Source organism: Pagrus major, chromosome 24 (genome assembly GCF_040436345.1).
Source record: "Pagrus major chromosome 24, Pma_NU_1.0".
NCBI classification, from domain to species: Eukaryota; Metazoa; Chordata; class Actinopteri; order Spariformes; family Sparidae; genus Pagrus; species Pagrus major.
The window spans coordinates 19,270,087-19,297,269 of NC_133238.1; the positions used below are offsets into that span (position 1 = coordinate 19,270,087).

Below are 27,183 nucleotides of genomic sequence, written 5' to 3' on the forward strand. Positions count from 1 at the left end.
TAATGCATCTTTAGCAAATGAGACGGTCCATTAATCAAAGCTTCAATGAGACTAATGGTAAAATAATATAAATATAATAGAGCAAATCATAGGCAATTATTGAGGTTTTGGAATGGCCGTAAAACTACACAGAGGTAGACGTGACTGAATAATTCACATCGTTTGTCAAGCTCTGAGCTATTTGCAAATTACAAGGCGCTGAAATTCCTAAGCGTCGACGTATGTAAGAATGTGCTGCGCCAAAATAAAACCACCTTCCGACCCCCCTAACCCTTTCAGGTTTTAACCTCTAACCCTTTAAAAACAAAGAGGTCGCCAGGTGCAACGACGCACCGCTCCTCAATGTGAACACCTGGTAGGAACTCGCCATACGGGCCCGACCAGCGTCTCCTCAGGAAGCCGCCTGATGTGCCCCTAAAATTGCGTCTCACACTGTCGTCAGGCTTAAACACGTGCGGGAATCCACCCTGTATTAAAACCCACATTTAGACGCTAATTTCAAATGCAGAAATGCTCACGCACGTCACATTTACGAGCACATGTTGGCACACGAACACACACCATCAATCAACCTCGTATCAAAACAAACACGCCGAGGCCTAGAGCACTTATGTGGAGCCGTATATCAAATGTTAGTTTTCAAGTGGTTTCTGTATGTATTTACTCTGTGGTTGGACCTAATGCGGAAACATGTAAATATTTCCCCCGGACTGGGCGGGGAGTGATTCTAGGATCGTTGTGGCACTTCCCAGACCACCACGCAACATAGGGTTCAACACAAAGGCTGATGCTGGGATCAGAAGGTAACATTATTGAGCCAAAAAGAATAGGCACACCACACTAAAAGACTACCGCCTGATACATTGTTGTCTTGGGAGTAACAGAAGAGCACATGTTGACTTAATGTTAAAACATTTCACAAGAACTCAAATTCTCACGTGTTCCTCGACCAAAACAGAAACAGTAACCAATCAAAAACAGTTGGCTTGATCATTCTTGTGGTGAATTTTATCAGAAAAGACAAAGAAATAAGGGAAAACCCAATATTTTGGTTGAGATTGTGGTTGGAAAGTTGTAGGCAACAACGCCCCAAAAACTCTTTGACTCTGCCTTTAAAGATGACAAACTGGACAAAATTAGACATCTTTACAGGGACCTGGCTCCACCACAACATCCCAGATTAAGCTGGTGCACTTGAAGGGTGGACCTTGTTCAGAGGCGACAGAGTGCAGGACTCCGGCAGGACGAGAGGAGGCAGACTCCATGTTTACCTCATTGATGCTTGGTGCTCGAACGGAGTCGAAGTTAATGTAGAATATTTTTCCCAGATGTCAAATCCACCCGATGCAAATTCAAATGTCTGGTCTATGTTGGTGTAGCACGAAGGAACCACAAACTTTCATTTGTTTATTTGTCATCATGCAACCCTGTGTTGCACGATGACAAATAAACCACCTGGTTACGACAGAAAATAGTCTCGGATTGCGGTTAAGAGACGGATGACTGAAAATGTGGCTGAAACAGCTGTTGTGTAGACAAGACTTAAATGACAGGACATTGAAATATTCTCATCTTATAACGCTGAAATTGTCAGGTATCTAAATGTGTTTATTGTTTTTTTGTTTTTTCATTGAAATCAGCTGCCTGCTACAGCAAACAATCCCACTGCTGAGAGCAGTGAACAATGTGACAAAAGCCTGAATGTGACAAAAGCCTGAAACTCTACGTAGGACTGAGGGGAACTGTAATATCTGGAGATAATTCTCCTCGTGTTTGTTGCTACAAGCGACCCCTTTCATGTGATCCATTGTTTTGCCCAAAAGCCCAACGATCAGAGTGTGAATACCCGTTTTACAAAACCCTCAAAGACAGACATCTAGATCCGTAAACCCAACAACAACAAGCCTGGTTCCCCCCACATTCTGAGCTCTAGTCTGAGAAAACCCAGCATGAAAGAGCTCCCTCAGCTCCCAGCTGAGGGTTTGGCTCGGCGCCTGATGAGGAGGATGTGATCACAGGGCGGCCTCTGTGCAGAAGAATGGACAGGACGTGCTTACCACCGCACCAACCTTCTGCCTCTCACACCCACACCCGGTCTGCCAGGAGCCCAGAGAGCGAGCCCGTCCCGCCTCAGCTGCAAGGTGAGGAGGTGGGCTTCCTGGTGCTGACAGATGCAGCCCCTCCTCAGCCTCTGCCTCTCCCTGTGCACTGGGGTCTTAATCTGCACGTCCAATCCTGTTAGCCGCCCTCTGCCAGTTTTTGCCCAAACCTGCGGTGCCAAAGATGGTGCCCCGTCTGCATATGATAAACAAACATCCCTCGAGATGGGGAGCTTCTATGCCAGGTGGATGGGGTTAACACCCTGGGATAAGCTCTGCCGTGTTTGGATCATGTTTCAAGTTTCTCTGCTGAGGCAGGCCCTCTGTTTCAACACAGTGATCCCCAAAAATAATACTGTTTTGCACATCTGTTCAGTGGAAGACGAGTGTTTGTTTTCCTTGCACATTCGCCAGCTCACCTTAGTCAGTTAACTAAAATCCACACACATCAATCACACTCTGTTTTCTTAAATACGCATGTAAATTTGTTCATGCATCCCTCAACTACCCCTGTAGATACCGTGCTAATAAAAAATAATACGCGCTTCCATAAATGTAATATGTAGGATTAGTTGTTCATGAGAAATGAGGCTTAGACCTCTTAAACAGCTCTTGGGCAGCATGTTCCCGAGCCAGAAAGTAGCAAACATGAGCTCAACCATTTTCACTACGTGGTATTGTAAAAAGTCAAACTTCCAAAAGTCTGACATGGCTTGAAAATGTGCCAATGGTGCCGCAAGATCATTTCCATTTTTTTGTTGTGCGGTTTTAATAATTTATGACCACATTATAAAAACCAAGGCAACGTTAACGTTAATTATATTTTACATTGCGCAGTGGTGGCAAACGACAACCGTCTTGATGTAAGGACTTGTCATTGTAAACTCAAACTCAAATGTCAGATAATGAGCTGACCAGAAGAGCTGAAATCAGACTGCAGGGAAAACTAGAATAGGACTGGTACTCACTTGTAGATACCAGCCACATAAGTACTCCAAATGTCGCAATGTTCAAGAAATGAGAAAAGAAATTCCTGGATCCACACCAAAAGTTAATGGGGTCTATTCTGGGTTGAGACCCATCCTCCATCCAAGTTTCATGGAAATCCTTACAGTAGTTTTTGTGTAATCCTGGTCACAAACCAACAAGCAGACATGGGTGAAAACATAACCTCCTTGGCAGATGTATCAAAAGGCCTCTGGCTTTATGGACAGATTTTGGTTGCTTGGGGGAAATGGATATCCAGCATTGTCTGGTTGTCTTATCAGTGTGTTACTGCCACTCCAAAAAAGATTTCTTTGAAGGGGTTCCACATTTAAAACCTAAATATTAGATCTACTCTTCCTTTTCTTTTTTTGTTAAACAAATTATTTATTAATAATTTATCTGTCGCGACTGGTTAATTGGATTTTCTGCATCTTTTCCTCTGTTTTTATGCGCATTTTGAATTTGTGCATTTGAAGAAAGTGGAAATTAACATTAATTTGCATTTTTATTACCAATTTTATGGAAATTCTGTTACAATTTGCCCTAATTTTGGATGGAGATGCCATTTCTCTTCTCACCTGTGCTTTTGCTTAGCTCAACAGCCAATCAGAGTTATTTCTCTCACCGACCTGCCAAAAAGCCACCGACTAATACCAACATTTAAGGCCACAGATGCTCCAACAACAACTCTGACGTTAACAAACACCTGATCGACAGCCCGAAGGAGACTTGGCCTGAAAAAAACTTCTAGAAAACGTGTTTGATACCAAGAAATGAATGTTTGCCACTTTTAGGGATGTATTCTTCAGGGAACATCTGATCACAATTAAAGCCTTATTTCTAGGTGTATATATAAACACCATTAATCTCAAAGCTCAACCACAATGACAAATTGACTCCATGACAGTGTGAGTCTCTTATCAAGATAACCCTCCACTTGAGCAAATCTGAGGACGCAGGAGTGTTTCCAAGTGTTTGATCCTGTCTGGTGATAACACTGTCAGATAAAGAGGACTGTCTTCTCTTTGTCCCTGCAGACTTCAGGCCTCTCAAAAGGCCTCTGTGTCTCTGGTGCTGGGCTCTTATGAGAGAAAACCACAGGCTGAATCTCTATTGGTGCTAAAGCTGCGAATGTTTGGGGAACAACGCATGTGACTCTGACCGCACGCGGCCTCGGTTTCAACTTTGATCTCCGTTATGATTGGAGGAAAGGGAGTCCAAAAATGGCCCCTCGACTCAAAGGGGCACAAAGGACAGTCTCAATGGACGAGGGGAAAATGGACGTCCAATTATGCGAGCTGGCACAAGGCCCTGGGCAAAGTAAAAGGCCTCCTCAATCAGTTTGGAGCAGGTCCAAAAGCTTCCTCTGTTATTTGCCGACTGATTATTAACGTGTCTTTGATTGAGCGGTAGGCGATAAACCCTGAGTCACTGAAGATAACGGGACATGAACCTATGTTCAGCAGGCGAATGTGATGCTTTACCAAGGATCATTGCTGAGGCTTGCAACGTACACGCAACTTGTGACATGGGTCAGGGATTTTCAGCACACATTAGCACACATCAGTATGTCATTGGCAGGCAGGGAGGATGGTTCACATGCTCAGCTGAGAATAAGCAGGTCAGTTGGAAAAAGCTTGGCTCATCATCACCCAGAGCAAAAATATGGTGGTCTTTTTGATTTACTCACCTGAAATAAAGCTCAAAACTCAGCTCAGATCTCTGCGTAGGGTTTGGGTTTGGGTTAGCTAGGGTAAGGGTGAGTTAAGGTTAGGTTGAGTAAGGGTTAGGGTTAGTTTGGGTTGGAGGATAAGGTCAGGGTTAGTGTGAAGGTTGTAGTTGGGGTTTGGGTTGGGGTTGGTCAGGGTCAGGGTTAGAGTTGGGGTTAAATGCCATTAAACTACCTTACTCCACCATTTCTCCGCCAAAGAGGCATTAAACTTCACTACACATGATGCCGGGCTCCATAAAATATGATATAATTGCCCCAATAAAAACACAGGCAAGGTATTAACAGGAGACTGCCAACTCTCATTACGTGGAGGTTGGAAAAACAGACGAGTGGCTCGTATCAAAACAGCCTGAACAATTATTAAACCAGTTTTTACAAGCGGATGGAGGCCGCTTAGTCTTATCCACAGCGTGTGGTTGGATGCGGGGGAAGCCGTTGGGTTTCAGACTGGAGTCTAGGGAAAAGCCAAGGTTGTAATCGTGCTCATGAGAGAGGTTCCCATGAGACAAGAGGAGGGGGGAGAAAAAAAAACGCCACCTCCTCTGCCTCTCAAAGTGTCCCAGAGTTTGCTGGGTTCCCACAGCCCGCGGCCCCGTGGCTACCCACGCGGTGAGCCCAGGTATGCGTGGTATGTCACCTGCGCACCGAGGGAGCCGTCAGAGACCCGTCCGGAGGCTGGTACACCCCCGCCGTGAAACTTGATTTAAACGCCGGAGATGAAGAGAGAGAGACCGAGTGCTCAGAGAGAAGGAGTAAATCTTTTTGTGCGACTGGCTCCCACCCAAATTGTCCAATCAGCCTCAGCCTCAGAACCACACTTTACACCAGTTACTCAAGAATCAAGCTGACACACTGAGACAGCGCCGAGCGAGCGCTCGTCCCCCGAGCTTGGCGTCCTGTAATGCGCATGGCGTGAGAACCGGGCCCACACTGAGGACGGCATTGTCGGCGGATTTCTACTGTATAATTACACTCAATTAGTTTGAGCTGCTCAGTAATAATATCAAACCTCTCCGTTTGTCTGCCTGACGATGTGGGAGCCAATCAGATTAGACTGAGCATTTTCTTCCCATCCAGCTCCAGAGCTCGCTCCCCTGCTTAGTTTTATGTCTCCATTCTGCATTGTGTCAACCAGCTGTAATGAGCTGTGAGGGGAAGAAGAAGAAGAAGAAGATGAAGAAGAAGAAGGAGGAAATCCAGTCCTGCCAAGTGGACTCCAGGCTGGCTTGCCATCTAATTCATTTGCACTTAAATTTAGCATAAACCAAACTAATTTGTCTGTTTTGGAGCTTGTTCCCGGGACAATTTTATTGTCTTGTTGGGCCAGTGAAACAAGTTGCAGCCTGATATAACAGCATGGCAGCAGATCAGCACGTAAAAAAGACTTTATACGAGGAGGAGGCTTGACAAAAGCCAGGGGGATTTAGCTAAACCCAAATACTTTGGAGATAAACAGGAAAGCACTGCCACATGCTGTTTATTCAATACAACTCACAACTATGCAGCAAGCGTTTAATCAGTGATGTGGAGCACTTGATTATTAACCCTCCCCTGCAGAGTGGTTTCAATTTGGCCTTTTGTTATCAATTATCTCTGAGCATGATTGCACGGCTGCACACTTTATACACATTGGCAGGGAAAAGGGTGTGGAAGACAAAACAAAGGGCATCCTCGGGTTGGTGAGTATTACTTCAAGGGTTGAGGAGCCACGTCTTAAGATAGACGCACACGAGGCTCTTTTGTTCGATGGGAAACGAGACAAAGACGAAGCTAAGGAGACAAATGTAAAGAGTTTTTGGCAACGATGAGCATCCAGCTTGGTCTGAGGACATGACAGGACACTCATCATGTCCACTCCAACCAGCAATCACCAAGTCTGAATGTTGATGCAAGCGCTGAAGTGTCTTTAGATGATTACACACTACTACAGACGTACTGTTTAGCAAATTTAAGAAGGATTTTAATCTCAGGTTGGAGAAGGGGCGTCTGTGTTGCACCAAACTTTATAACTTTCCAAAAAAACACAATCTGACACCGAGGCAGGGTGCACATAGGTGCTGCTGAACCACGCCAATCATGACTGTGATGGAGGCGGGGTGCTTTCACCTAAAGATACGACTGAAACAGCTTCGAGAGATACGCACCGACGAATAAACCTCCGAGCCAAATGTCAAATTAAAAACGCACAGCAGGAGATGGTGCTTACATGATGAGTATGTATACATTGTTTGTATTTGTCAATAGTGTGTTCACTGATAGCTGGTGATTATTGCCCTACATGGTTTTAAAAAGAAATTCAGTCAGTAACTCAGGCGCCTCGGGTTTTGGAAGTGTTTCTCTGAAGTCTGAACTCACATTTCTGTGGAATAGGTCCTCATTGTTACTCAGCGTAGCAACACAGGACTCTCCTGCCTCTCACTCCCATAATGATCAAGAAAAGTCAGTCGGGGGCTGGTTGGATGGGTCATTCGCAGGACTTTCCCTCCAGAGGCCGAGCTTCTCATACTGTTTGTGACCAAGAGTCAAGAGTGATTATTTAGTAATTTATATAACATAAGGAAGATATTGTACGTGAGTGACATAACTGATACGTTAACCCAAACTCTGATCAAGTAGTTTCAGCGTCTGAACCTAACCGACCTTTATTTTGAAAGTCTAACCGTACATTGTATATCACGTACTTGACCCCGGAGCCTTTATTTTGAAGTCTAACCAGACGTTGCGTTTAAAGTGTTGACAATGGAGGCCTTAACGTGCAAAACTGACGTTAGAGAGGTAGGTAGAGGGTCGTAGTTTGAAGCTTACAGGTGCTTAACGAGACAAATTTGTTGATGTGTAATAACCCTCATAGGTCATCATGTGTTTTCTCTCAGTTTGACATGGTGGATGGCTCTAAATACTACAAAACCCATGAGCCTCGGCACCTGGGAAGAAGTTGCTGAATTCCTCCACAACTGAACAAGAATGCACAAGTGAATTTATTCATGATATGAACTGTATGATAAGTTTTCTCCACAGTGTAATCTCTTGTTTTCAGACACTATGTTGGTTGATGTTTCTTACCGAAATGCACCCTGGGAGTTGTAGTTGACCCCTCACCTTACATTTCTCTGCACAAGCTTGTACTTGTCAAAGAACCAGATATTTGCTAACACAGTTGTTCATCGTTTGTACTGATGAATCAACCATCAGTGCGCTCCATCTGCAAGTCATTCAACATTGTTATGGAGGAAATAAATGGGACTTTTTACTTCCAAAAACCAGAGATGCCCCGGAAAAAGCTCAAGACACTGACGAGGTTGGCAGTTGGTTCCACCACATTGCCCAAAATTGGACTGTCCTGACCCTAATAGCTGACACAAACCCATACTACAGATTTCAAACGAGCATTATTTTCCACACTTGCCCACTCGAGCACTGGCAGCCGAATGAAAGAAACGTTCTGGTTCTCTGGCACCACAGATGATGCGTCGGTGCCATCGGTTTCTTCACTCGTAAACCATCGGTGTTTAAACCCCTGTGATGGCCTCTTACTGTATAGGATAGACCCCTGACGGAGCTTCTGCCATGACCTAGTTAAAGCTGGCTGGCAGCAGCTAGCAACAGCTCACAGACCGTCCACGGCCATCGGGCTCACCGTGCGCGTCCCTGCATGACGAAGAGAGCCTCATCCGCAGGCGGGCATCAAATGATAAAAATAAATAGAGGCACAGAATCAACCCAGCAACACGGGCGGTTATGTAATGCAAATGGTGCCCCAGTTACTCGCTGTTACTGCTGCTACTCTGGGCCATCCCTGAGCTGCATAACCTGATCTAGATTAGATGCTCCCAACCCAACCTGTGTCCTGTCAATAGGATCCTGATGACGTTGAGTAAGGGTGCGTTTCATTAACGACTTGCAGTCAATGACTTGTCTGAAGGAAGCCTGCAGCTCTGAGCAGCTTTTGGAGCAAACACACCCGGGAAAAATTCCCTTAAACCTCGCCTGCATGCATCGAGGAAACATATGCCGGCTCGATGCATTATGCATGTGTGAGGCCGTGGTCCTCCTGACTGACATTCAAGCCTCATGTTCACCAAATTACCCATAGACGATTGATAGGAGCTTTGTATGAAGCCAGGCCATGTAATCCATCCAAAGAAGGAGCAGACATAAATATTTTACCTGCTCCTCGCCTGACATATGGTATTTTGTCTCCATGTCTGAGCGCCAGTGTGAGCTGAAAATCTGTCAGGGGCGTCCCCCGGTGGAAAATCTCCCCTCTTGTTCATCATCCTAACAGCCCATGAGACACATGGAATGCCTGAAATGTGTGAAAGCAACAAAACAAGGCCAACTGTTCGCTGGATGACGACCTTGTGACAGAGCTGAGTGAGCAGCACTCTGGCTGAAAAACCGCTGCGTCACACACCGGGGGTCATCCGTCCAGGTCGCACGCCACGTTACGTAAAGTGAAACGGACGAGCTGGACGAAAAAGCGAGCTCGCAGGTGACACGGAGGGAGCTCATGCCTGTCGTCTGACGGAATGTCGGACAAACCCGCCTCTTGTGTTTTCTCAGATGCCTGAAAAAATAAATGTATCGGAGGCTCATATCCTCCCAGGAAAAGGAGTGTTTACAGGACTTAGTAGGTTTATCTGTGCCAGGGCCGGCAGGGCCACGAGGGCCTGAGACATGATGTCCCTCATCAGCGCTGGAAGGATAAAGACCCGAGTTTGAGTTTAAACTCAATGGCCTTTAAAATGAAGTCATTGTCATGCCTATTAAATTAATTGCCCACTATTTTAGGGTTATAATCGACCACTTTGAGTCATTTTTTTTACATATAATTCTCTGATTCCGGCTTCTTAAATGTGATTATTTTCTGGTTTCTTTCCTCCTCTATGACAGCAAACTGAATATCTTTGGGTTTTGGCAAAAACAAGATGTTTTTAAGGACGTCATGTCGGGCTTTGGGAAACACTGATCGACATTTTTCACCATTTTCTGACGTTGTATGGACCAAACAATGGTTGACGGATTAATCGACGATGAAAGTAATCATTGGTTGCGGTCCAGTTGTGAATGACGAGATAATATCACATCCACGATGGCTCAGATGAAGATGTCTGGGTCACCGACTCAGCACAAAAAACAGCTTTTTTGCATCTTGAATGTCTTTGATGGTGTGCAATCATGAAAGCGATATTTCCGGCCTTAACTAACCAAAGAAACACACGTGCACATGATCATCGAACTCGCATCAAACAGGGGGAACAAACTTGCTGCTGCTAACACCAACCGAAAGCAGCTTGCACTTGCCACAGACTCAAATCTAGACGGTGCCACCAGATCTACGCTGGACCTTTCCCAAAAATGCTCGGGGCTTCCTCATGTCCCACTATTAAAGCAGCCCAGCACCCTTATGCTCCCGCTGCCCCCGAGTGAGAATAAATCATTAAGGGAGGAAAGAGCGTGGACGGCGAGAGGAAAAAAAGATAAAGTAAGACGAGTGAGAGTGTGAGCGAGAGAGAAGATAAGAAGGAGAAAGTCAAATGAGTGCACAAGAGACGAGAAAAGGAAAAATAAGGGGGAAATGCATGCATGGATAGTCGAGCGGACAAATGTGAGCATGCTGAATCATAAAGCCATATCGCAAATATGACCTACTTCCAGTCGCACAGTAAATCAGGCCGCCGTGTATCCAATTAGAGCAATTAAAGCGGCAGTAAATCTCACAGCTACCAATAACTATTAATGATAGTGATATAATGTTCCTTTATGAATCAGCCTTTGGATAAGAAGCGGCACGAAGCACGTCGCTGTGTAATCGCTGGAAGTTACACATTCACAAAGCTGCGGATGAATTATAAATTGAGCTCGTCTCAACAACACGATCCTTCTGGATTCACTCTCATGTTGCAGTTTAAAGAATGATTGACAGACTTTGGGGTTTGAGTCCAAAATCAAAGTGAAAATGAACATCAAGGTTTTTCATAGACTGGTTGATCCATTTTTAATGTCCTGTGGATTGAAGATGTTATTATCTGTGTCTATGTTAGACATTAGACGGCATATGCTGGCTGTTTGACTGACTTGTCTACCGAGATAGGCGCTTATCCAGTGGGTCGCTTGGTTAGACACACAGGTACCAGGTAACTTTGGCAGGAATATATATATATATATATATATATATATATATATATATATATATATATATATACATATATATATATATATATATATATATATATATATATATATATATAGTATTAATTTTGTCCTTTATATTATTTACGAAATGGAAGACTTTAACTTTACATATTGCACCTTTAAGCACCTTTTCTGCCTGTCTTTGTCATCTATGCTGGTAAATCTGGTTTTTGGACTGTTTATTGGACAAAAGCAGCAATATGAAGACATCACTTTGAGCATTTTTCCCATTTTTCTGTCATTTTACAGACTAAAAGATTATTTCATAATGAAAATAATGGTTCGTTTCAGCCCTAACAGGAACTATGTAAGGATCAGATCAGTTCACCTGGGTCAGCACGGGTCTTTCCCTTTAAGCGCTCTTTCCTACATGTCAGCAGTGGGTTAAGACAGGTCAGCAGCAAGCCATAAAGTCAGCAAGGTCAAGTCAATAAAGTGTGTCGGCTTCATTAAAGCCTCACAGTCATCAACAAACCACTGTAAATAACAAAATTACCCCGGAAAGGCAGCTTTTAACTGTATATCACTTAATGCTTTAGGAGTGTTTAAGGGTATTTTTGTCCCTTTGAAGAAATACCCCCTCTAATTAGCGACACCGAGAGACATTTCCGACATTAAAATGCTATTTTAAGCCTCTTGATTCATTATTTCCTGCGCCGTACGCACTGAGGGGGAATTGAGAGGCTTCTTCACTCTCCGACTCTCAGACACAACACACGGCCGCTATATGACTGCACTTGACATTCCAGAGAGGCACTTTGCCAGCAGATTCACCTTCAGTTAACCCTGAGCCCAAAAAACAAGTTTCCACTCCTGTGATTCGCAAAGAGCGGCCCGGGCGTAGAGATAACGCCTGTCAGTCAAAGCGGCGGCTTTGACAAACAGTCACGGGAGGCTGTTTATTCTCCCTGCTGCTTGACACGTGGATGTGTGTGTGGGTGTTTAAACTTCAGGGTTAAAGGAGCAGTACGTCTAAAAGTTAAAGTTCTCACCCTTATGTTAATGGAAAGTCAGCTGGGGTGTGTCATGGTCAGCAAAGCCTTTCTGGAGCCACGCAGCAAAACAAGGTTGCAGCGTTCTCATAAACAACTGATGTCGACAAATAACCAAAAAACAAAACATAAAATGGCTCCATACAGCTCATCCGGCATAATCCAAGTCTCCGGAAGCCCCAAGATCGCAAATTTGATTTGAAAAGACGTTACTTACGTCCTCATGTCAGCGGGCGTAAATATATCAAATCTTAGGTTGGAATGAAAGCAGCTTATTACGACCCATATTTATGATTGATGTCGGGCAGCAACCTGCAGTGGCTGTCTTAATTATGCAAAGGATGGAAGTGAAAAGTCTGTTGAGGGACGAGGTCAGAGATGGACGATCGGCTTAAAACAGGCACAGGACTTTCATTCAGGAGAGCTGTTTTGTGTCCAGTCCACAACCAGAAGCTAACAATGAGTTCTTTCATGTACATAATGCAACGTAAGTTATTTAGGGGACATATATGCACGTCGTTTCGGCTGAGAAGCGATCTATTCAGTCGTTTAGGTATGTGTCCGGAGACTTGGATCGCACCAAACGAGTTGTATGGAGTCCATTTACATCTTCATGAGGCTTAGCACATACTGATAATCATTTTTTGAGTGGACTGTTCCTTTAACGCTCGAATCTCTGTTGCATTCTTATTAACCGATGACTGCTTCTGAATTGTCTTTCTGCTCGAGTGGATCTTTTCCTTTCTGAACACACACACAGGAAGCGAAGCACGTTTTCTCCATTCCCGGCAGATGGAATAAACAAAAACACAAGAGAGGACAGTTAGCATTGGCAGCGTTAGCCACTTTGAATAAAAAGAGACAAAAGACCTCAAACTGAGTCGCCAACAAATGCTCCGTGGGAAGCCTCGCGCTCCCAAAGACAACCTCATTAGCAAAAAACAACACAAATGAACAACTTCCTCTGGAGATGTGTGGTTGTGTCAGTAGCACGGTGGTGGCCAACGTTGACAACAAACTGGAAGACTTGAATCCCAAACAAGTGCAGCAATAGATCCTCGAGACATACCGCAGCTTGTTTCCTGACAAAGTGACCGATCTAGCAGACCGTGTGTTGGGGATTGACTTACCGGTAGTACGCTGTCAAGAGACAATCTCTTTAAGCGCTCCCTCCGCTCCAGGTGTCTGCTCATGCTCCCACTGCCCGGCGGCGATTCACACACCTGGGAAGCCCTGGAGGGGAGGGGAAGGGGGAGGAGTGGAAGGACAAGAGGGAGAGGGGAGAAAGTCAACAAGGGAACACCTCATGTCCGGTAGGTCAGGTTTCCGCTCAGGAAGGGCTTTCACCTTTTTATAGGAGATCAGAGTCCAAGTCAAGAGACGCAGAGGCAGCAGTCGTCTTCCTCTCTCGTCACTACTCTACTTTTCTTTCTCTGCCATCTTTTTCTGTTTCTGTTCTCCTTCCTCTTGAAATCAGAACAAAAGCGGAAGTGTGGACCTTCCCTCCTCGGGCCTGTCACGACTCTCTGGGATCACAGAGATCTTACCCACCCTCCGACCCAACCCCGAACCCCAAAGCTTGAGCCCCCTTTTTGTTTTTCTATGCCTCTCCAAACAGTGCTGGGAACCAGTCCGACCTGGCCTGACTGAGGCCACAGCAGAAGATAAACACTTCACTTCACGCATACTACTCCTTTACAAAGAGCCCCGGGCTTTACAATCACTGCTCTGAGGCAGCGAGTGAGCGCAGCACTTCCTCATTGGTGAGGACAGGGGTCAAAGGTCGGCTGATGGACGCCTCAGGGTCAGAGACGCTGTCTGTTGCAACACAACGTGGATAAATCCTGGATGTGTCTTATGTAACTCAGAGAGAGGACTCCCGCAGACCCACGGGAAAGCACACCTTGTAAACCGAGCAAATTAGAGCAGGACAAACTAAACAAACACGTCTTGATTTGATTTACTAAACATGACCGTCAAACATTTATATTTAAAGAAATCTAGCAGAGGAAAGTGGGTTTGTCCATATTTGGGTTGACTTTCGGTGATTTTTGTTAACTTCGCCAAGGAGGTTATGTTTTCACCTGCGTCTGTTTACTGGTTGGATGGTTGGTTTGGCACGGATCGAGGAATTTCTTCTCATTTTTCCTGATGTTTTTGAGTGTTTTCTGACGTTTTAGTTAATTTCTCAGGGAATAACTTGTTCCTGATGTTGATGAAAAAACTCAGATATATTTAGACAGCTGGTATCAATAATCCAGATCCAAATACAAATCCAGATTTAACAGATTTTAATATGTTTTATTTGATATTGATATTGATATGCTTAAATCTGCACAAATTTCCCCATTTGCGGGACTAATAAAGGAATTCTGATTGATTGAATTAAAGGGGGACTGTTGGTGCGTTGGCGGAGGTATGCACTCTAACAAGTGCCATTCTATTTTTCTATGGTTTGGATCAAAGTAATGGTAATTACATTAGTATTTTAAAAAGTTCAACTCATGTGTTGCTGGTGACGTAACCCAACATACGGAAGACTGAAACTGGCAAAATCAAAATTAAATAAATAAACAGCTCAACAAATAAATTACCTTTCGATTAAATGCGATAGAAATAAGGATAAACAAATTACTAAACAATATGACAATTTAAATGTGAGAGTAAATTAATAGTTAAAATAATACAAAGGTAAATAAATACAGAGGCCAATTAAAGCAGATATTCATTTATTTTTTCATTCATTAGTTTTATTGATGCCATTTATTGCAAGCTCTCTTTAACAGTGATGCCCTGATAACAACCAATATAAAAGCAATAAATATAATACAATGTATGGAGGACTGAAACTGCCAAAATCAAAAAGTAAATATCAATTTATGTGACATTCTTTAAATTTATCAGTGCCCAATATGTTTAAGTTTATATATTGAGCCTTTTATTTATTTCTTTATCACTGTATTTCTTTATTTATTTTTGATTTTGGCAGTTTGGTTCCTCCATACAACACTGGTTGTCATCTTACTCGTGCATATTGTGGTTAAAAAATGACACTATTGCCACGTTTTTTGTCCAACCTCGCCTAAAAGAGGCCACGATGGTGAGCCTTTACATGAAAAACGTATTATATTGGGATTATCTAGTTGTATTTTTACAGTAAACACTATGCGGTATGAAAATGGCCTGTCAGAAAACCATCCTGTGACACCTTCAGTATAAAATCTGCTAAGTGGCACTATGAGCTGATTTCAGAATAAGGCTTTTTTCAGGTCACTTGCCTCACAAACCTACTTATGCAACCATGTTGCCCAAACAGGGTCCCAGAGCCCCCCCCGCCTCATGCATCTGCTGCAGGCTGTATCCGTTACACCCTGTCTGAAGCTTCAGCAGCGTGACTGCACTCGTCAAACATCCCCACACATCAGCATGACACGTTCCATCCACTGCCAATCTGCTAAGTCCAAACATATTGACGTGAAGCCTCAAACGTCAGACTGCCGCTACGTTTTCACCCAGAGCCGATGTTGTGTTTCCTAACGTGACACTGTCTCCTTCTGCCCCATTTTCTGAACCCCCTCGGGTTATCTAGCGCATGAGGAAGTTGCTTAATCAGTGAACAGGATGTGAAACGCTACTGTCTTTAATGACACAGAAAACATCAGAGTCCTGCCTGTCTCTTCATTCTGGCTTTGTAATGACTGATTGTGCAAGTGTCTTGCATCAGATGAAATACTCCGGTCTATGTTTAGATTACATTTCAGCTTTTGGTCCCTTTCCGCTGGAGATTAGGAGAGGAAGCGAAGCCCACGGCTTCCCCTTGGATACAAAGATACGAGGGAGTTATAGGAAATTGAGAGTAAATGATTAAAATGGATTATAGCATTGCGCCTGATTGCCCGGACCAGACATAGAAAAACACCGACACCATTTTCCTCAGGGTATAGAAAGTGCGAGGGATGAGGTAGTGGATGGATCGGAAGTGATAAAGATTAAGCAAACACATTAGAAGGCAGATATCAGGGGCATTCGAGATAAAGGCCGACGGTAAACACAAGAAAAGTCGACCTGTTCGGATGTCAAACAAACCAAATGATGCTCAGTCAGTCGCACGAAAGCAGTCAATGCATCCAGCTGAGAAGTTAAAGGAGCATCACACAACTGGATAAACTCTGTAAAATTATATTGTTTGATAGTTTTGGGGCAAAATTAAGCAAAATATAATAAATTCGATGCTGTTAAACTTTTAAATTAGGTTGAAAAATGTGCCCATTAATTGATTATGTTAAATGTTTTTAAGACCGACTCTTATGTTGTATGATAATTAATTAACTTTATTGTTCAGGTTATTGTCAAAAAGGACTAAATAAACCAGAAAACATCACCAAATAATGACTCAAAATGATCAATCAACGGTTAATTTAATAGTTGACAGCTAATCGATTAATCATGCAGTACAGCTTATCGGCTATAAAACCATCTGTCTCTCCGTCCCCTCAATGGGCAGCACTGTCAAAACGGCATGCTGGAACAACAGTGCAAAATCTCAGGTCAAAGGTCACCCAAGTTGAATTTGGCGAGCCCCTGCCAGTAAATCAGCTATTCGACCGCAAATCCACTGTAATAAACTGCATTCGCTCAAAGTTTTGGCGGTTTGGAGGCTTCTAAGGTCGAAGCTCTGTCTCGACTGAATGAACAGATCAAGATGCTCATGTGGTCTTCTCAGACGGGACTTATGAACATGTCGATCGTCTTGAAGGCCGCGCTGCCATTGCTTTGGTTTGTCTGGACTCAAAGAGCGGTTTGTGTTTTTTTATTTTCACTGTATTTTCTCCCGAGTCTAAATTTTGAGGTTCTGCTGGAACTTGAGACATTTCTTCTGAGGCCACGCGATGTGTTTTACAGAACTGGTGAGCAACATCTCATCCGCTAAGCATTCACTGGGCAAGAACCGGCGTTCGTAGAAGCGTGGAAGTCTGAGTGGCTGTCGAAAAGCTGATGTCTGTAAAAAAAAACAAAAAAAAAAGCAGCGCCGCGGCCAATTTTCCCTCAGCAGACAAACTTGTTGACTGTCCGCACGTCGTTCATGTTTCTCGGCCGCTTGATTTTAAAGGAAATGAAACACTTAGTGACTGCTGGCCATGACAAATGCTATGTTGCAACAGCATTTTTTCAAAAGATCCGACAATTTTAAACGCTCCTTTGTCTCAGTTTACGACCGTCCAACCGCCGTCCTGCAACTGCAGCCCATCCAGGACTGTCCTCCCTCCCTCCCTCCCTCCCTCTGGATTCCCAGTGATTTACACCAAAAGCAATTACTGATATGTTAAACCGCTTCGGTGTTGACCTACGCAGGCAGAGTGACACGCGTCGACGCCTATAGTCCACACGGCCCCCAGCCGGCCATCCAGCCAGTCGGCGAGCCAGCCAGTGGGGTGGAAAGGATATAATCAAAGGAGGCCAGGAGGACGCTGACATCTGGGAGTCTTTGTGCTGTAGGCCTAATTAGATGCCAGGGTGAAGGGAGGAGGCGCGGTGGGATAGTGTGTGTCTGTGTGTGTGTGTGTGAGGTTGGTGTGGGTGGAGGGGTGGAGGGGGGGTGGACTCTCTTTTTTAACATCTGCTCCAGGAACAAGGGACGACCCAGCTGAGGTCGCAGAGCCCCAGACAGCTCCCAAACTACAACAGGGATAATGTGAGGGGATAACAGCTTAATGATAACACTTAAACCCATTGAGAGATCGCTGCACTGAAAAACAGACTGCGAGCCTCGTGGATAAATGGTGATAATAAGCCCAGATTGTCCATGAATATGGATTGTCATGGCTCAGATTTGATACTGTTCCTTTGTAAGCTGAGGAGAATTAGGCAGCTGTGCACTTATTACAATCACCGACCCTATTACAGGCACGTTTATCTTAAAGGGCTCCGATAATAATCCCATACATACAGTAAAGGTCTGCTGGAGAAACACACTGTTGCTCCACCCTCTGGCTTTTGACTTGGAAGTGTTGCGGAGACCACACACTCACAGCAAGTGACAATACCGCCCTTTGTACCCGATACAGTCGACCCACACATGCTCTCATTTCACACTGTGCAAAGTAAGAAATCTTTGTCATGATAAAGTTCAAACGCAGATATTAAGTGGGTGAAGTGGCGCGACCTCTCACGAAACAAGACCTTTCATTGAAGAATAATTGCTGTGGAATTTGCAATAAAGAGTTTTTCCTACGTTAGCGTTCTCATTGTGAGCTGATTCAGTCATGGGTTATACATTAACAGCCCGTTCTCACTCCCAACATGTCAAATACGTCAGCCTGGTCAGTTTGACGCCGCAGATACCACCCTCCAGTGCTCCACCAGTCCAGTATAAAGAGTGAGACGTATCTGTGTTGGTTGGATGTGTCAGTCACAGGACGTTCCCTATGGAGAGAGGAGTTTGCATCCTGTTTGTGACCAAGAGTCGAGAGTAATTGTTTTTTTAAGTAATATTACATAAGTTAAAGTACGAAACTTTCCTTAATTAGCCTACGTTACGAGACTGAATGTTATTTCTTATTTTAATCCAAGAAAGGATCTTTTCCTAAACGTGACCAAGTAGTTTTGGAACCTAAACCAAGTTTTTGTTGACAACATTGACAACAGTCCAAAAGTCATAATATGTCATAATATGTAAATAATGTGTTTCTCAGCAAGCTTTATTTTGAAATGGTTGAAATTGGATGTAACATGTTATTGCTAACGTGATCACAGAGCCTTTACTGTGAAAGTCTGCCCAGATATTTCATATTACTTCACATGCAACACCGACGCTAGAGGGGAAGGTATAGCATCGCAGCTCGAAGCTTAAGGTCGCTGACCGAGCTGCCATATTTGACAAGTTGGGAGTTAAGAGCGTGTTGAAATGAAACCATACAATAGATGACAGAGAGAAAAAAAAACATGGAAGCAAATATTTAAATGGCCATCTGGAGGGAAAGAATGAAGGAGGGTGCGCCAAGAGGCTTGAGAGCAGGGGATTCCAGGCGTGCATTTTGCATGAGTTTCCAATTAGCGCTCACATCTATTACAAACCTTTTGAAAACAGAGGTCTCCGAAAAGAAAAGCCTCTTGGCCAAATAGTGACTCGGACCTCTATGATCAATACCCCCGCCGCCCCCCCCCCAAAAAAAAATGAGCAGTGCCAGGAAGTGCCAGGGCCTGAAAATGGATGGTGGATGGAGGAGGGTGGGGGGGTGGGATTGGACATTGATTGGTGCACCCCCTCTGCCCCAGGAACCAATTCATTTTGTCTCCATGCCCTGCGCCTGCCTTGAATGAGGGGGAGACTAAAAACGGGGTCAGCGCAGAGGCATCCCCCCACGGTACAGAGCCCAGTTCTCTCTGAATGAAAGAATGAACGACCCGGGGAAGATTATACGTTTGAGTCGCGCTTTTAATTCGCCTGCTATACGCTCTGGGGGGAAGTGGGAGGGTACGTCTTTCTGGGGGGGGGTTGCTATTACTTTCCATTCATTGAGGAGAAAATTGAAGCATGCAAAAAGTGTCTGATGTGGAGAGAGAGAGAGGTCCATCTGTATCCGAGCAGCACAGATGGTCGACGCTGATCGGATGTTTTGAGTCCCTCTGCTGGCCGGGCCCGTCTGGTCCTGCCTCTGCATGCGTCCCCGGTACAGTTGGCACGAACCAACTGTAGCCTGGCACGGCCCAACGTGGAATTACTGTGTCTGAACAACGAGCCATATTTTTACACACTGGTCTGTTGTTGTTTTTATACTGTCAGCACAGCGATCATCAAGCTTTTAAAGAATTGTAATTTACTGAATGTTTCCAGTATGTGCTGATGGGTGCAGCCGTATCAGTGTTTCAACCACGCTGGTAATCATAACAAGTGTAACTCATAAGTGTTTATCACATGGGTGTGAAAAGGAGAGGCGTAGCGTCAAGGCTAATAGGTCATTTAACAGTCCCTTTAGAGTTAATGTTGACGCTGCAAGTAAGGGAGGATCCATATCAACACTGTACTCTATACTTGCATGGGGCTTTGGGTGTCTTTCAGGTATTTAAACCAGTTTATTGGGAAGGTTTCCAATGTCACCGTGTTTATACAACCCATTGCTGAATAAACAACTTCAATGAGTGCAGCTGTTGAGGGTTGGTTTCCAAATGCGTCTAGAGAAACAGGTATCGGGCTCCAACTGCCCAGAATAAAACGTTGGTAGTTGACGTTTCTGCAAAACCACAGATACATTTCAATTTGTATCTGTCGACATACCGGCATTGACATTTCTACATTTGTAAAGGAGATATTTTTAATGAGAAACAAACACTGGATATTTTTGACAGGAAGTCGGGACGTCTCCAGCGATCTTTGCGCTGACAAAACCGTCTGTTTATAACAAGACGTTGGGACGTCTTCGGCCATTGTTGTGGTGACAAAACCAGTTGTTTTTAACGAGACGTTGGGACGTCTCCAGCTGTTCTCGTGGCGTTAAAACCGGTTGTTTTGAGCAAGACATTGGGATAACTTCAACCACTCTTCTGGTGACAAAACTGGCTGTTTTTTAAAGAAGACGTTGGGAAATCTCCAGCCATGATTGTGGTGACAAAACCAGGTCTTTCAAGCCAAAACAAGATCTTTTCCAAACCCAAACCAACTGGTTTTTGTGCCTAAACCTAACCCAACCATAAGTACAGCATTGTGACAAGATAACATCTCATTTATATCCTGTCCCGAAAAGGACGCTCACAACTTCCCATCCCTCCAAATTAACATCTTTTAACCATAATGAAAAACAGAGAACATTAAAAAATCTTGATTTTTAGAGGATCAAACAGGCAAATGTTGAAAATTGCGCTGAATAAATGACTTTAAACTCCTGGAAGTTGACTTACTGTCACAATAAAACCACCATGTTTCTGCCAAATGTCTGAAGGAGCAGGGTTTGCTCTTGTTTATTTAATCCGTACTGAACAAAAGGAGCTCCTCATTATGTTTTTACAGTCGCAAAGCTGTCAGCAGATGCTCCAGTTCTGTCTTCCTAAACGCTCTCTGCATTGAGAGTTCACATTTGACAAAAACGTGCATGGGGCCCTCTCAGTCATGCTGCCTCTTTGAAGAGTACATTATCAATATTTGACTTAGCCTACTTGTTCAACAAAGCCTGTCAAAACGTGACTGATGCACCGTCCAATCAGCGCTCAGAGGGAAGACTGAAAAGACTGGTTCTCAGATGTTTATGCTACGCAAACAACCTAAATTACTTCCGAAAGCGAAATCGTGTCAGACAAGACAAAAGGGAAACAATCTGCTAACAAGAAAATGTGTTTCTCAGACACTTTTAATGATAAAGACTCTGCCAGAACACGCCTGAGCAGCTTTAAATCTTGTTTAGTCAGCAGTGCTTAGCAGGCGATTTAATGTGGGGGTTAAAAAAAAAAAAAAGGGCGGGAGGAGGGTTGGAGGTCTAGTGGAAAAAAAAAAAACCAATGAGTACAATGTCGTCATCCTGTTCACGAGGGGAGTCCCTGCAATTCCCTTCAGCATATCCCACCAGATGCGTCGGATACTTTGATATACATCCTGGAAAAAAAACTGAGCTTCCTGTCGAGGGACCTTCTCCGCCGACAGCGTGACTCCCTGCTGAACTCTCTCATGATGGCGCTTCAGCTAGAAAAGCCAGAAAAACATACTCCGCAGGCCCAAAGGGTGATGCAGCAAAGCCGAGAGAGGGCAGAGGAATTTTTTCCAGCCGGTATCGAAATACACAGCAGTGCCTCATACCTCACCTTCGGTATGTGAGCATCATGTGGTGGGCAACTCGCTGCAAAAACTCAACACACGCGTTTCATCAGCGGGCCGCTGACAGCTTGAGAAACAACAGTGTGTTTATCACTCTGGATGTTTTTCCCCCGTGTGCTTCACCCAGAGCAGAAAAAGTTCAGCAGATATCAGCTTCCAGTTAATCGTTAACAGCGCTTTAAAAACCAAACATGAAGTCTTTGCTGTGTGTCTGTTTTTTTCCCCCATGAAAAGTCAACAATTAAGGGTGTTTCATCAGTTTGAGGTTTTCCATATGAGCATTTTAATCTAGAAATCATGCATTACAGTGTCTTGTTAAGCTAATCAGCTAGCATTAAAGGGCTACATACATCACACAACATGTTACCTAGCTTACTTAACTTTGGCTTCTTTTTAAATTGTGTTTTCAGGATGTTTTTGTAGTTGTTACTTGTGATTTAACGAAGCTAAGCTAGCTTAAAAGCTAATATGTGAGGGGACAACTAGGAAAGTTATCATCTAAAAACAGACCATTAGGTGAGCTAACAAATATGATTATAGCTACTTTTTTTCAGATCATTTTGTAGTTTTGAAATTGAGCTCTGCTGCTACTAGCTAACAAGCAAAATCTGTAAGGGTGAGAGTAGCTTCAGGACAGCTAGCCAACATTAATTTAGCTCATTTTCACAGTCCTTCTCTAAGTAGCCTTTATTTTTTTTCTTATCTTCAAATAAGTGGCTACATCTTTTAGGAAAGTTAGCTATTAATTTAGCTACTATTTTGTTTGTCTGTGTTTTGAAATTGAGCTTTTCTGCAACTAGCTGGTTAGGCTACATTTGGGTGTCAAGTTAGCTACATGTAACGTTGGCTAACAAAATTTTAGTAGTAACTTTTTTGTAATGTTTATGAAATAATGTTAAATATGGCTTTGCCTTGCATGAATACCTGGGCTAAAGTTGGGCTAGCTAAAATGTATGAAGCCACAGGCCTGGTTGGGGAAACAGTGTTATATTAAAATTTGCTGCTTTACTTGATACAAAAATATATAGTATATAGTATAAGTTTTGCACAAGTGACACCTAAAACCTTCACTTGCTATATTGCACAATTTTGCATTGTTTGCCTCGTCTCTCATCACGCTGTGCACCAAGACTATGACTGTTCAGCCTCCCAATAAACAAAAGCAGGAATCCAAACTTACTCTGCGCCGGCCGGATCCTCTCCACTCAACAGGTCTGTGTCCAGCTCTGCAGTTCCCAGACTCTCAGGGGTGTTTTGGTTGAGAAGACAACCTGATGATGTGGAATTTCCTTTGATGGCAGCTGAAAACATGCTGTCGTAAATTCCCCCTGGAAGTGTTGCAGGGCCGCTGCTGGTGGGTGGTGGTGTTTGGGTGGAGGGGTGGGGGAAGCCACTCACAAACACACACGCGCTCTTTAAAAAACACACTATCTGTGCTGGCAGTGCTGGAAGTCTGCAGCAACACCCAGTGAGGCTTGTAAATAGACGGGTGGTGGTGTTGGTGGAGTTGGAGGGAGTTAGGGAGGCGGGGTGGGGCGGGAGGATAAGGAGAGCGAGGAGAAGTTCCACATTACATCACCGGCAGCTGTTGACAGGCCTGTGTTTATTAACTAACTGCCAGGGCTCGGAGGAGTCGCAGCACATGCCTCGCGCCTTCGCTGCGCAAACGTTGACAAGACGAGACAACGATCACATGCGTCTCAAACACTGGAAACCACAGATATGCAGCTGTGTGCGAGCGCAAACAATCTGCAGACACGTGGAGGGACACAAAAAATACTCAAATGGTTGGATTCTCTGAGCAAAAAGTTGCTTTTGGTACCTGTCATCTGTTTACACTGGCTACTAGACTTGCTGACTAGACTAGCTGAGCTGTTTTCCTGACTCAGATAGCACTAACTGTAATGGTATTACTGCGAGAGCTGCTGCCGCCGCTGCTGCTGATGCATTCCTCAAGTGTCTCGGCTTGGCAAGCGTCCCCGGCCTCTTAGCTCAGCCTGTATTCCCTCTCCCTCCCCTTCTCACACTGTGTCTCTTTTCCCTTTTCTTGCCTTCTCATTTAAATGGAGGCACATGACTCTCGGCTTTACTGCCAAGTCGACTTTCTTTTTATGCCGGCCGGGAGCCACCAGCGCTCTGCTTTTCATTGGACCTCTCTCTCTCTCTCTCTCTCTCTCTGCAGGGCACTCCTGCAAGCATTCCTCGCCGCCATCCATCCTCGGAGGCCACAAAAGACGTCGACCCCAGATGTCATACTTAGATCATCTTGCGTCTAACATTAAACTGCATTTACTTAAAATAAACTTCATGATTTCGCCGTCAAACCCTCCGAGCTATATCATCGGCCGCCCACTGTTTGTCATCCCTAACCGCTCAGAACAAACGCTCCGCTTCTTCGGCCCGTCTCTGCAGCATTCTTTGTGGTCTCGAATGCAATCATTCCTCCATTCTGTTGTCGCATTCTTCCCCTCTAAACTCGCCGCATTGCAACATTGTCGGAGCGAGAGGCCGAGCGAGCGGGGCTGACGACATTGCAAGCCGAGAGATAGAAGATGGAATAAATAGAAGGGAGCGTGATCCCGAGTCATCCTCTCATCATGGGCATTCAATTAAATCTAAATGTCAGGAGTTAATCAGATAAAAAGCGTCATTTTATTATGACGATCGGCGTCGAATGTTACGAAGGAGAAGGGTAACAATACAATTGATGATGGAAATCTGAAGCTTGTGATGTATTCTGTTTAATCTAATAGAAAAGAGCCTCGCTGATTGTTTTTTGACAGATTAAAACTTCATTTATCAGGCAGAAACTTTATTTCCACAGTAAATCTGTAAAAGAAGAACTCAACATAAAAGACAGTTACAGCTTTTTATTTTTAGTCTTCACAGCGCTCTTAATTTGACATTTTTACAGGCCCCTCGTAAACCCGAATGTCAGACAGGTGCAGTCTGCCACCTGAAACATCATGTGTGCTCCATTTTATTTTGAAAAACAATAGTTTAAATCCTCCCACCCTTCCTAAATCACATCCTGTCTTCTGTATCTTCCTCCTCCACTCGCTCTGATAAGCTCTTATCTCGAAGTGAGGAAAGAAAAACACTCCTCGGCTCTTATTTCTTTATTTTTATTGTCGAGGAGCTTAACTCATCATTTTGGCATCACAAGAAAGCTTTCAGGGCATAAATCTGGTCCTACGATCAAAACCTGTGCCCGTGCATCGATATGCAGACGTGTTCGTGCAGCAGGGAGGTAAAGGCTAACGATCCTCGAAACATACGTCTTGACCCGCGGCGTAATCCGGATCCATTCGAGGCATGAGGTCCGGCTCTTTCATGTCATACAGGGCAGAACCCTGCAGGAGGAAACGATTGGTGTTGAGCAGCAGCGAGAGGATGCAAAGAGACGGCATGAGGAGTCCTTTATGTTGCATCCAGGCCGACGCTCGGTCGAAGAAATTGTCACTTCTTTCCATTTTCTCCCCCATTAGTGTCCACACATGGTCTTTTTCTTCTCTACTTTCACATTTTACCTGCAGGGAACCTCCACACGCGTGAAAATAGACACATAATCGGCCTTGTGTACCCCTAAAGGAAAAATCTGACGAAAGCTCTCCAACAGCGACAATCCGACATGCACACCATTAACCGGGTGTGTAGTGGTGAACTCAGGATGCTTGAGGGCTAGGGGCAACAAAACATGAAAAGGGCCCCGTGTTTTGTCGAACATGGGGCCACCAGTGCTTTCAACTGTGGCAGTCGAGCCACCTATCATCACTTTTGCCTTCAGATGTGGTCAGATGTACCAACTGGTCCATTTTAAGTGCGACTTGATGTGACTGTTACATCAGTTACTGGTGAAACAGGCCAGCTGAACAACCCCTGGACCGTGCTTTAGCTGAAACAGAAACATCTTGTCCACAGGATTGGTCTTGGAAATGAGAAGCTACTCACTGCGTCAGCTCGGGTTAAATAACTTGTTGGAGTTACCCTTTAAGTGTCTGCATCTGAATGTATTATAACAGGATACAGTGTGGGAAGCAGTTGCGCTTGCGTCAAATACACAGTATATCTGGATTTGAAGCACGTATCGCTGGCGTTTCCGCCCTGACTTGAGATTCATTTATCGCTTATTTTGCAGATATTATACATTTCAGTGTTGTCATTTTTCTTTGTGAACTGAAGCCCGGCTGTGGACCGTTTCTTCCTCCTCTCCTTCATGACTGGTGCAAGTTTCCAGTGTAGCGTAGACGCACGAGTTCGACGTCGGCGTTAACGAGCTCGGAGACGTACGATCCTGATGGACTGGACGATTTGAAACCGGTTCTCAATGCCTTCGGTTCTTGATAGGACTGAAATCCTAAAAAAAGCTTTGGAAATGACGCAGAACTTCAAAATTGAACCTGTCAATTATGGCAGGACTTCATGAAAACACCAACAGATGCATAAATAGATAAACACCCAGCTCGGTACGACCTCGTCTTCTTCCAGATAAGTTCGGCTGCATTTCTCATTTAACCACAATGCCTCCCTTTGGGCCGCTTTGCTGCGATCGCGGTTAAGACCGGAGCGGTCATAAAGCAGTCAACTCTGCGGATTGCTGCAATACTTACGGCTCCTTTGGTGAACCTGTTTTATGGAAATCCATCCAGCATGTATTGACTCCTATCAGTTGGACCGCTTTGAACGAGACTACCACAAACATCTGTAATGGAAACGCCAGACGATCCCGAAAGGTTTAGACGTACATAGAAGGAAATTTATGACATGAAACTATTCAAAAGTCGCCTGATGTATCGCGCACAACACGGCCAAGGGGCTAATTTACATACCGAAAATGCTGGAAGACAAATTGAATCTGATCAGACTTGTGAAATCATCGTTTTCTTGCCGGTTCGAGCCTCCCTCGTGAATACTTCCAAGGGGCAGGAAGTGGTTTTCTGCACGCTACGCTGACATGTTGGAACGCCACATCAGTGTTATTTGCAGCTGCACTGGGAGCAAAAGGCAATGTCCCTCTTTTCAGACAGCATCTTTATGTGCATGCGAACGTGGACTCAAGAGAGAGACGAGCGCAGTACATACGGTAAAGATCTCATCTTCCACAAATCAGGGGGAATCGTCGAGGTTGCGCTGATGTCGGCTGCTTTGAGTCCACAGGAGATCGAGGCCGGGGAGATTTACATGAACCCAAAATGGCATCCAGCTTTGACTTTGTCAGCTCTTTGTCAGGAAAGAAATATCTTGTGGTTGCTCTCCTGATGCTGTTTCGTGGATCCACCTAATGCCTGATAGTATTTTATATTTAATCAGCAAACAAGCCCGGGCATCCTTCCAAGTCTTTACTGTACAAATTGACTTAATCTCATTGAATTATGG

At 44.4% G+C, this 27,183-nt stretch overlaps 1 protein-coding gene across 1 annotated transcript in view; it reads right to left on the bottom strand.

Annotated features, from left to right (window-relative positions):
* LOC140992067 (nck-associated protein 5-like) overlaps positions 1 to 23,203 on the bottom strand; it is a 154,948-nt gene extending 131,745 nt beyond the window's left edge. Inside the window, exons 1-2 of the mRNA XM_073462303.1 lie at positions 22,988 to 23,203; positions 13,136 to 13,238 (exon numbers count right to left, since the gene is read on the bottom strand). Coding sequence (XP_073318404.1) covers positions 13,136 to 13,238; positions 22,988 to 23,118 — 234 coding nt within the window. The 5' untranslated portion in view covers positions 23,119 to 23,203. The remainder of the gene's footprint in view (positions 1 to 13,135; positions 13,239 to 22,987) is intronic.
* Positions 23,204 to 27,183: the final 3,980 nt, after the last annotated feature.